This window comes from Echinops telfairi, unplaced genomic scaffold (assembly GCF_000313985.2).
Source record: "Echinops telfairi isolate 266 unplaced genomic scaffold, ASM31398v2 ScPeMD7_7420;HRSCAF=8458, whole genome shotgun sequence".
Classification (NCBI taxonomy): domain Eukaryota; kingdom Metazoa; phylum Chordata; class Mammalia; order Afrosoricida; family Tenrecidae; genus Echinops; species Echinops telfairi.
The window spans coordinates 42,433,616-42,448,646 of NW_022111320.1; the positions used below are offsets into that span (position 1 = coordinate 42,433,616).

Here is a 15,031-nt window from a genome sequence, read left to right on the forward strand (position 1 = left end):
CCCAACCATAACATTATTTTCGTTGCTACTTCATCACTGTCATTGTGCTACTGTTATGAATCAGGTGACCTCTGTGAAAGAGTCATTCGACCCCCAAAGGGGTCGGTACCCACAGGTTGAGAACCGCTGCTCTAAACAAATAACTTATTTTGATATACGTATTTTTTACTGACTTCACTCTTTTTGGTTTGTTCCTACAAGTAAAACTGTTGAAACCAGTCCCCTCAAGCAATTCAAGAATAGCTGTGGCCCATGTCCATAGACACAGAGTAGCCAGCCCTGCATCATGCACAGAGGAAGCACTCTTCAGCCAAGAAGAGTTGAGCAGGAGGAGGGAAGACCCCACCTTGTATCGCCAACACCCTTCCAGGGACCCTGCAGATGGAGTCAGCACTGTTGTCTCTATTTCGCAGATGGGAAATATAAGTCTAGTGAAGTAGCTTACCTGAATTCACACAAAGAAGAAGTGGCTATCATAACATTCTAATCTCTATCTCCTGGTTGCTAACCCTGAATGTTTTCTTATTACCACCTGTCTTTCAGTTTGTCGTACTGTGGTAGCTTGTGTGCTGGTATGACGCTGGTATGTCACATGGTATGCTATGTCACTGGTATTTCACCCAAAGTGAACAGTTTTGAGCAGCAGAGCTTCCAGACCAAGAACAGACAACAAAGAAGGATTCATTGTGTAGCTTCGAAGCACTGTCAGATACTGAAAGCCTACACAGAGGAAGCAGAACACTGTCTGAGACATGCCTGAGGATGGGCCCCTCAGGTCCAAGGGCACTTGAAATGCGATGAGGAACTGATTTCTTGGAGGGGAATTGCCCTTGGTGATGTGAGTCAAGTAATGCCTGTGGTGGCGTGACATTTTCAGGATCTTCATTTTCTGAAAGGGCACCACTCAAGGAGAAACAGAAAAAAAAATCTTCTAATGATCAGAACATGGAATGTGCAAAGTATGAGTTTAGGAAAGTTGGAAGTAGTCAAAAAGGAAGTGGAACACCTAAAGATCAATATCCTTGGCTTTAGAGCACTGAAATGGACTGCTGTTGGCCATTTGGAATCAGAAAATCCTATGATTGACTATGCCGGGAATAACAAAATCAAGGGCAAAGGCTAGGCATTCGTTGTCAGAAAGTATCTTGCTAAATCCAGCATAAGTACAAGGCTGTCTGAGATAGGATTCTATCTGTCTGCCCTCTAGGAAATCCAGTCAATGCAACTATTATTCAGATTTATGCACCAACCACAAAAGTTAGTGATGAAGATATTGAAGAGTTCTACCAACACGTCAGTCAAAAATTGAACAAACATGCATCCAAGGTGCATTGATAATTATTGGTGATTGGAATGCAATCATTTTAAACAGAAATGAACAGTGGTTGGTAAAAAGGAACTTGGTGATAGAAATGAAGCCAGAGAGCACATGATTGAATTTTGCAAAACCAATGGTATGTTCATAGCAAAGACCTTTTTCAATAGCACAGAAGGCAGCTATACCCATGAACTTCCCAGATGGAGTACACAGACATCAGACTGACTACATAGGTGTGACCACATGATGGGTATGCTCAATAGCAGCAGCGAACACCAGGCTGATTGCTCGTCTCTATGTTCAGGGTAAAGTGGAAGAGAATTAAAACAAGTTCACTAGCGAGAACATCGAAAGAATAGATTTGACTGATTGAACACTAATGACAGGAGACCTGATGAGCGGTGAGAGACCCCAAGACCACCATCCCTGGAGAAAGCAAAAGAATCGCTACAAAGACAGGAAAGAAAGAAAAGATCAAAGTGGTTGTCAGAAGAGACTCTAACATTTGCTTTTCATCACAGAGTGGCTAAAGCCAATGGAAGAAAGGAGGAAGTCAAAGAGCCGAGTAGAAAACTTCCACGGGCAAGAATACAGAGCCAAATGTCCTAGTGAAATCTGCAGAGACCTAGAGTTAGAAACCAACGGGAAGATCACACTCGGCGTTTTTGGAATGGAAAGGACTCAAGAAAAAATGCAAGCCTCAAATTGCAATCTTGAAAAATTCTGTGGGCAAACTATCGACTGATGCAGGAAGCATCAAAAGAAGATGGAAAGAACACACAGAGAGTCACGGTGCCAAAAGAACCAGTTAACAGTCCACCCTTTCAGGAGGTAGCATATGAACAAGGACCAGTGGTGCTAAAAGAAGAAGTTCAAGCTGCACTGAAAGCATTAGCCAAAAACAAGACTACAGGAATTGATGGAATACCCTTTGAAAGGTTTCAGCAAGCTGAAGAAGTACTGGAAACATTTGCTCATCTCTGCCAAGAAATTTGGAAGACAGTTTCTATGCCAACTGACTAGAAGAGATCCATATTTGTGCCCATTCCAAAGAAAGGTGGCCCGGCAGAAAGTTCAAACTATAGAACGGTATTGATCTCACACACAAGGAAAATTTTACTGAAGACCATCTAACAACAGTTGCAGGAGTACATTGACAAGGAACTGCCAGAGGTTCAGGCCAGATTCGGAAAACGACATGGAACAAGGGATATCACTGCTGATGTCACGTGGATCTTGGAGAAAAGCAGAGAATAGCAGAAAGATGGTTGTGTTTCATTGACTATGCAAAGGCATTTGACTGTGTGACCATAATAAACAGTGGATCACCTTGAGGAGAACGGGAATCCCAGAACACGTCATTGTGCTTATGAGGAACTTGAACGTGGATCAAAGGGCAAAAATGAGAACAGAGCAAGGGACTACTGCATGGTTTTCAAGCCAGAAAGGTGTGTTCAGGTTGTATTTTCTCACCCTCCCTGTTCAATCTTCATGCTGACCCAATCATCAGAGGAGCTGCATTCTCTGGGGAAGAACGTGGCATTGAGATTGGAGGAAGGCTTAGGACCAACCTGAAATATGCAGGTGGCACAGCCTTGCTTGCTGAAAGTGAGGAGCACTTGAAGAACTTGCTAGTGAAGATCAAGTATTGCAGCCTTCAGTGTGGATGACAACTCAATGTAAAGAAGACCAAAATCCTCCCAACTGAACCAATAGGTAACATCACTGTAACTGGAGAAAAGGTTGAAGTTGAGGATTTTGACTTTTTTGAATCCACAATCGATGCTCAAAGAATAGCAGGCAAGAGATCAAAAGATGTGCTGCATTAGGTAAACCTGCTGCACAAGACCTCTTTAGAGTATTGAAAAGCAAGGATGTTATAGGACTGATAAGCGCCTATGATGGCATTCTCCATCACCTCATAGCACGCGAAGGTTGGATGTTGAATAAGGAAGACAGAAGCAGAGCGGAGGCATTGCAGTTGTGGTGCTGGAGAGGAATATCAAAAGTACCATGGATTGCTAACAGGACAAACTGATCTATGTTGGGAGAAGTCAGGCCAGAGTGCTCCTTGAAGGCAAGGATGGCAAGACTTCATGTTACATATTTTGAACAGATTGTCCGGAGAGACCAGTCCCTGGAGAAGGGCATCATGAAGGAGCAGAGAGGAGGGGAAGGCCCTCAAGGAGATGGATGGACACAGTGGCCCCATCAATGGCCTCAGACATTGGAGCAATTGTGAGGATGGCTGTTGTGCATATGGTCACTATGGCTTGGAGTCAACTCGATGGCATCTAACAACAAATGTTTTCTTAGATACCACTCACCTTTATTTTCCCCTTCCTGAAATGAGTCATTTGAAACTACTGCCCAAGAGTAGTAATAGCTGTCCACTTTACTCTTTATAATAACTGTTAGCATCTGTTAATCTCGTCTGATTTTCTAAACAATGCCTTTCTAAACGAAATCATGTATTAGCACAAAACCTAAAAAAGCTAGACTTCTGAGATTCGAATCCATCAGCAACACCCAAGCCCTGTGTGGCTTGGGAAAATCACTCCTATTTCCCTGCATCTGTTTTCTCATCTGTAAAGCAGGGGTGAGTAAGTGTAGTGACAGAATTAAATTAACAGTGGGGCCTGACCACAGTAAGCCTTCAGTAATTCATCATTATCGCAGTGGTAGGAGTGATAGCCGTTCTTATGCTGTACACTTGCCCTTCTACGCTGAGTGTCTTAAGGACACTTTTGTTCATAACCACATTTCCTAGCACCACAAGAGCCTGTCGTGGTTCTCAATAAATAATTACTGTGTTGAATGAGGTAGACTTTCTTTCATCGGCAAATTAAGATTTTGAGAAGCTGCTACAAATGGTCACATACAAAGATGATGTCATTTAATCTTCAGGCAGCCTTCTGAAAGGTTTAAGTGGGGACCCCAGGATTCAAACCTATGCTAGAACCCTTTCTACTAAATGCCCTTACCTTTCTTGGATCAGTTACTAATATACAACCATTATAAGATCTTAGAAAATCAGTTATAAGTTGAATTGATTGTCTAGGGTCTATGTACTTGGTAGACCCTAAAGAAAACTCTTTGTGAACACATTATACTATACACATTGCTCAGTGTTCTAGCTTTTTGAATTCTCTGTAGAAAAGGACAACAGGTAGCCATTTATGCATATGAAAAAATGAGCAAATAAGAAAAGAAGAGTCGGAACAGATATAGAAAGGGTAGGATAAGTGAGTGCTTTACAAATGAAAGCAGATGTATGAAATTACAAGCTGTCAGATCAGCAACGGAAATGAAGATGATAAAGTGGTTCCTTACATAGATTATAATTATTCATTTTGCCCAGTCCTGTCTCCTTTCCCTGTAATCCTCATGGGAAAGGGGGCGGGTGGGGAGCTACAGCAAGGGAGCGGTACATTTTGCAACCGAAGAAGAAAAAGAATCTAAGAACCAAGGGTGTTGCAAGCCATAAACACAATTGTTTCTTTGGCAATTTGTATCGCTTGCAATTAAATCACAGTCCTTTTCCTATGGGAGGTGTTTCAACTAACCTTTCTGATTAGTGACACGGGTTTGGTTATGACCCCAGGAAGTTGTTGTCACTGTAAAGTTTACTCGCAGTCAGGGGTAGGGAGGCAGGCAGTGTGGCTCACAAAACAAGCATCATTAATGGGCCCAAGTGTGACAGCAGTGGCAGATGGATTGCCAAGAAATGAAGGAGTTTACATAGACCTGCCTCAAAAGATGCATGTAATAATTGCACTCATAATTAGGTTGGTTTGGGGGAAAAAAAGTGACATTCTAAGGAACACAGTGAGACTTATATATGAAGATTCTGACATTTTGCTTCCAAGAAATATTGCAGAGATAGTCTCCATAAATTTCTTACTGCACTTTGCGGGGAGGAGAAATAGGAAGAAATTTTCTCTTTTAATTTTGAAATATATGACATTGTATCTATACTAATGATTAAATATAACATGGAAGTTTTGTAGAATAGCCAAGGTAAATATTTTAAGGGCTTTTGTATTGGCTCTTTCCCATTCAGAACATTTTTGTTACTAATTTGTAAACAGCAATGCAAGGGGCATTTAAAGGCAGCCATAGAAGAAGCAGTAAGTGTGCACACTTCTGCTCGTGGATATTAGAGGCACACATACTGAAGTTCTTCCTCCAAAGCCCCCTGATTCAGCAGGCTGCTTCAAAGGACAACCAGTAGGAATCCCTTCTCCCTAGCTCCTCTTTCTTAGTCATTCACTCGAATTATTGGTTTGCTTTCTTGGAATGGGTAGGTTGTAGTTTCTATACTTTTAGTAATGCAAAATATATTAAAACTCTATTGTTTCTGAATTATGTTTCCTCTCTCGTTTAGTGATCTCCAGTAACTACCAGACCTGCCTGGGTCTTCTCATGCATTACCCACCCATGGGGGACGTACACTCGCTGATCCTTAAGGCTCTGTACCTTCGAGACCCAAAGGTAAGCTTTCTAAGTAGGAGGTCCACCACTTGAACTCGTGAAGAAAAGGATTCTCTATTGGACTCCCAAGGATGCGTAACAGGTTAGAATTTCCCTCAGGTTTCTGAGCCAAGATCCGTGTGCTTCGCTAGCCACGTCTCCGTGGGTAAATGAAGTGGACACTGTCAGGAGCAAGCGGAGCAAACTCCGCTTGTCCCCAAGATGGGTGGTTCTGCCCCCTGCCTTCCTCGTACCTCGCAGTAGTTAGCAACTGCCCCTTCCACCCACACTTCATCACCATTGACTGGAAGCCCTCTCGTGGGATGCCTTAGCCAAGTAGATCCCCGAGGGCCGTTTGAAGACCCGGAAGTTAGACCTATAAAATGGGCCGGTTCTAAAAGAATTTATGGTACAATAAAATACTACATTATTTCACCTTATTTTGTGGGCTACAGGTAACCTAATAAGATAAAGGTTTAAACAGAACAGACTTTAATGATCATTTCTCTATTTGAGCCTAGAGCCACTCACCAAAATTTTCTTTACACTTCAGAACAAAAGTGTGCGCTTTTACAACTAATGTTGTATTTCTTGAAAATAAGAACATTTAAAGATCTAAAAAAAAAAAATCTGTGAATCATTTCTGCTTTGGAGCCAAACGAAAATACTGGATGGAGTGTGAGAGAGAAAGCTTCAAAGGGATGTATGAGAATGCCAGGCATTGGACGGCAACCCCAGTCTTTGGCTCTTTGGCAGCCCTCCCAACAGTCAAGTTGGCGTTGCCGACCTGTCTGAGTCAGTCTGTCTATTGATTGCAGGGCCAAGTTCTGTCTGATAAACTTGATCCTCCAGGTTCACTGTACATCTTGAACATGAAGAATTTCTGCCCTTTCCTTGGTTGTTAACTTCAACACTTGAGCATATGCCCTTTAGTCTCTGATTAAGAAAAAAGAAGTTAGTACCTTAAGGCTTTGGTCATTTTGTTAGAATGTGTACCGCTTATGTCTTCTCTCTTACATCAAGCAATTTTACTTAGCATCAGAAAGCCCTCTGGTACGTAAGGAAGGATACAATGTTGTCATTTGGGGGATATTGATTTTGTTTTATGTAGTTGCTGAGTTGTTGGTTTGGGGTAAAGTTTGGCACCCCTGTAGGGAACAAAAATTTTACATGTATATTCTTATTTACATAGTGTATATGTAAGCCTTTGTGTGTGTTTAAAAATAAAAATAAGACTGAGAAATACTATAAGAAGAATAAAGTTTGGAGATGCTGGTCAATGAAATATACAGTGAACCCTCGTTTATCGCAGTTAATCGGTTCTAGACCCTACCGTGATAAATGAAATTCCGCGAAGTAGGATTCCTTATTTGTAAATGAAATATTTTCGTAGTTAGAGCATAGAGGACATGAAAAAACACCCTTTAGTCACCATTACACTCGTATTATCCAATTTATTAAACGAAAAAGGGAAAATACAGTAAAACATTTTGGACGTTACAATTATCATGTATTATTTATTATATTATTTATGGCATCAAGCGTATACAGTATGAGCCAATCAGTGGCAGTAATGACAGAGCATGCGCTGTTACGCAAAAACCGTGATAGAGTGAAGCCGTGGAAGTCGAAGCGCGAAGTGGCGAGGGTTCACTGTACTTCGGACAGTTCAATCAGCTTAGCATTAGGAATTTCTGGAGTCAGAGATAGTTGGGGGGTAATTGCTTAAATAGAAATTTGGAATTTCTGCTTGTATGATTTGTTTATTTCAGTCATGTGGAGAAACTACTATTTAACTTAGCAATCCTGCTAATCTTTATATTCTCTTCCTAAATTCATCGGTGTTGTCACCGGAATATAAATGCACTATTATATTCATGTGATTTTAATGGAATATTTTTAAAGTGTACAGAATCTAAAAAGCATAATGGTGCAAGACCTATAGCATTAGAAAAATAGTTACTTTAGGCCTTAAGACAGAAACATTAAAGCGTAAATATCTAGCAGTGAGAATTCCTCACCTTTACAGCCATAGTCTTGCCAAGTAAAACTTGATCAAGATAATGATACAAAATGTAAGGCCTTCGCCAGCTACTTCTGGCAAAGTCGATGTAAGAAACTGGGTGTAGAGGGCGTCAAGTTGAAAAGGCTCCTGGAGAACAGGTTCATGGGACAGTGGCGTTTGGAGAAAAAGCGAAAGCGGTGTGACATTAAGGGGCTTTCAGACAGCCATACTTGATTGTATCTCATAGCCACATGTCAAGCAGTGACTACTGAGTGGCACTTGACATTGGTGCTCACTGCGTGTCCCTGGCAGTGCGGTGGCCTGCACAGAAACTGAGTTAGGAGCCGGGACTGCGGGTCAAACCGTGGCTCCACCACATCCCATCTGTGCAATTGGGGGAAGTGTATCCTTACTGAGTGATGTCCCTTTTTGACATTTGGAAGCCGAATTAAATTCTCTCTTATGGTGACCCCAACCAGAGCACCCTATGTCCATAAAGAACTGACCGTAGAGGACGAACAAGAACCAATTCGATGTAGCAAAGATACAAGGTCAGGGGGTGGGTGGGCAGGAAACCAACCAGCAGATTTACACCCCCTGTGGAGCTCTACATATGGCAGAGTTCATGTTCATCGTAAAAAAAAAAGCTGTTTATGCTGGGGGGAGGAGGGAAGCAGGTGGGAAGGTGGCACTAATATCCCTAATTTCTAAAATTCCAAACAACCCAGTGGTATACATATTTTCTACTTATTAACAACAATGAAGCGCTTAAAATACCTAACTCAGTCTTGAGTGCTTACCAAAAGCTCGGAGTGAGTGAATCAACACGTTTCTAGCAAGTGAGCAGGTCCAAGGAGGAGATGTGAGCCTGAAAGCACCCTTGCCCGTGGCCCAGCTTCCTGTGACAGTGGTGTTGAGTGCGGCTGACAGATTGAACACAGTAAGGCGCACTAAGCCCTCACAAGTTCGTTGCCAGCCCTCAGAAAAGCACTTTGTCCGCCCGCCACCATCCGTAAGCCCCAGAGGAAATGGCTCCGATGAAACCCAGACCGTGCACTTAGAGCTTGAGACACAGTGCTCCAGTTGTGTGATAGCAGAGGTCATCTTGACCGTGGAAAGATTTCTCATTTGAACAGGCGGAAATAATGGACCTGTAATAACAGGATCATCCTTTTTCACAGTTTTCCAAGCACTTCCACTTACTTACTTTGATCCTTACATGTAAGCAAAGTAGGTTGCTTTCCACGTGCCTTTTAAGGTGGTCTGTCTTTGCCAGGATCAAAACGTTTGTGACCATCCAATGAGTACTCTCGCTAGAGTAGCCCCTGGCTCCCATGTTGGCTCAGCCCCTCCTGGCAGATCCTCAGTGCCCGTTCTACCTGCTCGGTAAGCCGTCCTCGGGCTCACACCGCATGTGCGCCCCACTCTGAGTCCCCACCAGTACCATGTGGGTTCGGCCTCATGCTCACCCCAGGTGTGTCTGAGTACCATCCCACTCCACTGGGTTTCCAATGGCCGTGGCCTCTGGAAGGAGATTTCCAGCTCTTTCGTTCAGGATACCTCTGGTTGGCCTCAATCTGCCAAGCAAGGACCTTAGAGTTCAACTCTTCGCAGGTTCATTTGGGCCGTTATTCTTACTTTCCTTGGGGTCATTCTTTTTAACAATTAATTTCATTTCTTGCGTGTATTACTATTAATAATGGGAGGCTTCAATTCTGACTCAAACACGAGCCTTCTTTCCAGTGCACCATACCGACTCTAGTCAAGACAGACCTCATTTACCCAACAGGTTTGTAGAACACGTATCTGCAGAAGCCATAGCCAAGTGCAAATTTGTCAGCTGCCATTTTTATCAAGGTAATGAATTGACTTCCAACTTAAAGGGCTCCGAGTACCTAAATTTGCTGTGTCAGAATTTTTTAAACTTTTATTGCCTTCAAGTATTACAGGAGAAAGAAGGAATGAAAAACAGTATCGGGCTAATACACTTCACTTAAACTGTCAAAATTTCAGAATGGAGGAGAGAAATAAGAGTCTTTTCACTTAACTTCCTCTTTTCATGAAGAACACGCTGCGGAGGTGAAGTGCAGAGACCTGGAGGGTCCGTGGCAGAGCCAGCCATGAACCCAGGTCTTCAGACTCGAGCTTCCTCCGTGTTGACGGCCATGGAGCAGTGGTGCCAGTGTTTCTCAGACCAACTCCTCTTTTAATGCACATTTGTCTGCACAGGCAATAAGTGAAACTGCCACATAGTGAAGTGAACCTAGAATTACATGAAGCTGTTGAAAGCCTGTGCTGTCTGAAGAGCCTACGTATCGGGTATATATTTGCAATGTCTTACACCCTGCACGCTGTCAATAGAGTTTCTAAGTTTACCCCCCAATTCTCATTTTCTCGTCTTGATCAAATTAGTACCACTGAGCAGATTTCCAGAACAATCCAGTGAATGAAGTAGAGGGGTAGAAAGAGGACAGTCTGAAAAATATGAAGTGATTAAAAAACATTGTTCTAACTAGTTGCTCAAATTTTTAAAAAAAATTAAACCCAATTAGAAACAAAAGTCATAGAAAATGTGAACATATTGTGTTCCTTAAATAACCAGATGTTCTCTCCTTCCTGAAGGCAGTAAGGGCTAGGAATAAAAGGTTTTAAACTATTGTTTTAAGTTAACTGTGAATTTTGCAAATCTGTTTTTACCCTTTAGCAAATAAAATTCTAATACGGAAACATAAGCAAAGTAATTTTCATTTTTTGGTGCTCTCCTATCTGTGTTGTGGGTTGAAGTGTTAACCTTATCACAAAGACTTATTACAAATGAAATACAGTACGTGAATTACCATTTTAGATTATGCTGTAAGAGTTTGACAGCTACCCTTTGTTTCGAAGACTAAAATATTCCAAAAAATGTATCTGGTAAATTTGCGAGCATCCCTTTGAGCTTTGACTGTTATGGTTTATGGAAGAAAATTGCTAGAAATAAGACCATTAAATTTCATAGTTATTCTTGTATACATAAGCATACTATAAAGAATGTAATGTAAAATGCTTTGTTGGGCCAATTCTGATTGGGTTTTTGTCTGAAGTTATATTAGATTCTGTCTTTTTAAATAATAAAACGTCTGAACCAAGTTTTTATACAGGTCATTGCATTTCTATCCATTTAATGACAAGCAACAATCCAAAAAACGCACTATATACTGAGGTATGCAACCTTTTTGTTAAAGTCAGAAGACTTTGGTAAACTGTCATGTATCAGAATTGAACAGTGGTGAACGGACCACAGCATTTAATGGGGCAGGTAAAATGATGCTGGAAAATTTTCCATTCTAGCCACGCCATTGTAATCTTTCTTGCCTTGGTAAAGAACCTAAAAGCCACGTGTATAATAACCATGTCAGGAGAATACACGGTCTCCAGCACGTGACAGCATCACAGGGTGTAACACCACAGTAACTGTTTACAAAATTTTAGTGCAGTGTTTCAACAGAAACATTATATATATATATTATCTTTGTAATTAATTATAGGAAGTAAACACCCAGCGTACATGGATTGGTATGCCCCTCCAGGCTAGACCCCCGCTCTGCTCATTCCTTTCTCAGCCTGCTGCTGTGCTCCGATCAGAGCTGTCACGACTCCCCAGTTACAGGCACCCTTAGTCATGCGATGGCCAGCACTATAAGCATGTGCCCTTTTTTTGCCCTCTGCTAGTGTTTTTATAGTTGCCAATTTTGTCGAACTTTCTAGTGTTTTGTATCAATATTGTGATCATTAATATCTGTGAACCTATATCAATTAGGTTTTTGAAAAGAAAATAGTAAAGGAAGAGAGAAAAAACTTTTTAGGCTTCTGCTCAGTTACTGATCATTTAGGAATTCACTGTAGAAAGCTTTTACAAAACAATTATGTTGGTATCCATTGACTGTAAATATCGTGTACTACATTGAGTCAGTTTACTATATCGAGTGCATATTACTCGGATTAAAGTGGACCGACCATAGGATCCTGTATGGTCCGTCTCTGGGCAGAGGCCCCTGAGGGAGGCACACCACCAGTCTCTGCCCGCGAACCCCACCCCCACCATCGCCTGGTTGTCATGTGCTCACGTCAGAGTGACTATGCAGAGTCTCGTATGTTTCTAATCTTCCTGTTACAATTTCATTTTACAGTTGGGTTGCCTGAGTGACTACTCTCGTCTTCTTCCCTTTCCCCCAAAGCTAGAAAACACGTTGGAAAGCTGCCATTCTTTGGGGTCATTTATTTTTTATTTTTCTTAAGAAAAATTGGTTTGTTTGTCTCAGACCCATCTACTAATAATGTTATTCTTTCGATGGCAACTTATTGGATATTTACTGTAGTAAATATTTAGGAAGGACAAATCGGTGATGTTTTCACATCCAATCAAGAAAGTAGACTTTTGACATAGCTACACATTTTAAAAAAGATTTAAGTAAATGGTGCTGGCAAAGAACTGTTAAAGAATATTAAATGCTTTAATCAATATTCAAAATTTTGTTTTTATTGCTCATGTACTTCATTAAGTAGAATCATGCATTTCTAAAAAATTATTAAGAATTTCTTAGGGACCTTAACAACTTTGAATTAGGTCTAGTATTTTGAGTTCATTAATGTATTCGACAAATCTTTACCGTGAAGTTACTTATGTGTCAGGTACAGTTTAGATCCTGTAATGTAATGATGAACAAAAAATACATGGCCTTAACGATAATAAATAAGCTAACAAGAAAGTATTCACAGGGTGTGATGTGCTATAAGGGGTACAAATAGGATACCATCATTAAAATAATAAAGGGTGAAATGAAAACCTAGTTTAGGTAGATTGGGTCAAAACGATGGATCAAATCAACTTGCAGCAAGAAGTTTGGTTTTTCGAGGTCAGAAGGCCTTCTCTGTGGTGGTATTTCAACTGAGAAGTGCTAAAAGGTAAAGGGTCCAGCCAAGCAAAGGTCAGAGAGAAGGGACACGGAAGAGGAGCAGCAGCAAATGCAAAAGCTCTGAGGTAGATACGAGCTTCGCCTCTTCATAATGCTCAACAAGATCAGTGACGGACTTAGTTCACTGTTGGACTTCTTGATTGATTAAATTTGTCTACTTTTATCTGACTTAATTCATTCGACATATTATCCTTTAGATTCATCTTTGTTATTGGATGATTTGAAGACTCATCATTATTCTTTCTGGCCACATACATGCACTGTATGTACGTTTCGTTTACTCATCCATCCGTTGTTGGGCATTCAGGTTGTTCCCAGCTTTGTGGTGATGTACGGAATGCTGCAGTGCTTGGTGTGACTGTCTGCTCATGTCTATTAGATGTCTAGGGTATGTAGCTCTGACAGAGAATGCTGGGTCATAACGGATTTCTACTTCTAGCTCTTTGAGCAAGTATAGCATTTTCAGGAATTCTTTCACAGATGACCAGGAATGGATAAGGCTTTAAATCTCCCCATATCTTCCCAGCGTTTCTGGAAATCACTTTTGAAGAACCAGTTTGAAACTAAAATACAAAAACTTAATTCACGATTATACTTTCTGATCATTAAGAAAGACATCTCCTTATTTTAAGCTACTCTTTCACTCTTGGCTAGTAAGTCTTACTAAATGGTTCTTGCTCACTTCAGAAACAGATGCATGGATTCTCTTGGCAGTCATGTGCGTCAGAGCCGTGGGTTGAAATTAGATCTGAGACTGTGGGCCAGGAGTCTGACTTTTTTAGTGGTATTGAGGTGACTTTTGTCAAAACCATCCTTGATTCTTCCAGTCCCAGATTTGTTTCCATTTATGTCAACATCACATCGTGGCAGTAGAACTGGACTCATTAACCTGTCTTTCTCAACTACTAGAACGAGAGCTCCGCTAGGCCCGGGACCAAATCTCCACCATCACTCACTTGGCGTCACCTCCATGAATAAGCCACAGAGAGAAAATTAGGAAATTTCCATTTCTGGTAATTTTTCCCAAAAGAAGAAGAAAAAAACAACCGAGGTTTACTATTTACTACACAGATGTACATTCTTGGCTTCACGTGGCCTGGGTGTGATCCAGTCACATGCCACCTCGGAGTCTCCTAAAGAAAGAGGCCTCTCCACCTTCAAAGGGATGCCCAGGGCGCCCTGGCATCTCCCTTTGCTTTCAGCACCTTTCACCTGACTGCTCTTTCTGTGTGTCCACAGAAGTAGATTTATGGGGGTTATAGTATTTTAAATGGTAAAATAGTTTATAATATCAAAGAGATGCCAAGAACCATGAAACTACTGATGGCTCAATAATTATCTCTTGCCAATGTACATAGTAAGATTTGGAAGTTATAGTTTCTTTTGGAAAACCATTGAGTACTGTTGAGTTGATTTTGAACTCATAACCTCGCCAAGTGACTGAGTAGAACTGGCCCCACAGGGTTTTCAGCAGCTTTCCTCCCTGGTGACAGGACCAGGTCACCGGGGAGTTTCTCCCGAGGAGCGTGGCCTCGGTTCGACCACCAGCCTTTTGGGTACAGCTGAATGCTTAACGGGAAAATACCTGTCCTACAAAAAGGGCTGCTTTGCTGTGGTGGCCGATAGCTGTCAATGAGATGCCACTGAGCACATATGGGTGCTATTTTAACAATGGCAACACCCACCACAAAATGTTAAGAGCCTTTTCAATGAAATTCAAGCTATGGAGAGAACATTTTGAAATTGGGTCTTTCAAAATGTTTGAAATGTTTCAGCCATTTGTGATGCTGTTCCCCCTGCCAAAGACATTTAACTTTATCACTTATTACAAACTCTAAAAGCACACATAAAAAAATCATAGGACCAGGATTTTCTAACTTGTTTACTATTCTAAATGAAGAAATATCCGGTTTGAATTGATTTTTTTCTTTTAATCTAGAAATACAACAACTAATTAGAGTTTAAGAATTGCTGATGTACATCAAGGAAAATCAGGATTTTATTAGGCAAATTTTAACGAAAAGCTTGGCACCATCGATTGGTTGCAAAGTGAATGCCATGGCTTGGGACAGCTGAGGATGCCCTCCTGTTAGTCAGACCTCAGTAGTTTTCTTCTGGGACTGTGAGCCGCAAAAACTAACCTAGCATGTATGTAACTACAATTTTTTAAAATAGGGAAGCATTGTTCGTCACAACACTGCGCTACTAAATGAATTGTTTTTATTAGATGAGGACAAAAGTTTATGAGAAACTATTACAAAATATATGTCCCTGTGAATC

At 41.2% G+C, this 15,031-nt stretch overlaps 1 protein-coding gene across 3 annotated transcripts in view; it reads left to right on the top strand.

Annotated features, from left to right (window-relative positions):
* The window catches only part of TBC1D5 (TBC1 domain family member 5), a 570,856-nt gene that overhangs the window by 434,853 nt on the left and 120,972 nt on the right, over window positions 1-15,031 (top strand). For all 3 annotated transcript variants that reach the window (XM_045297525.1, XM_045297524.1, XM_045297526.1), the window contains one exon: window positions 5,706-5,812. In XM_045297525.1, the coding sequence (XP_045153460.1) occupies window positions 5,706-5,812 (107 nt within the window). The remainder of the gene's footprint in view (window positions 1-5,705; window positions 5,813-15,031) is intronic.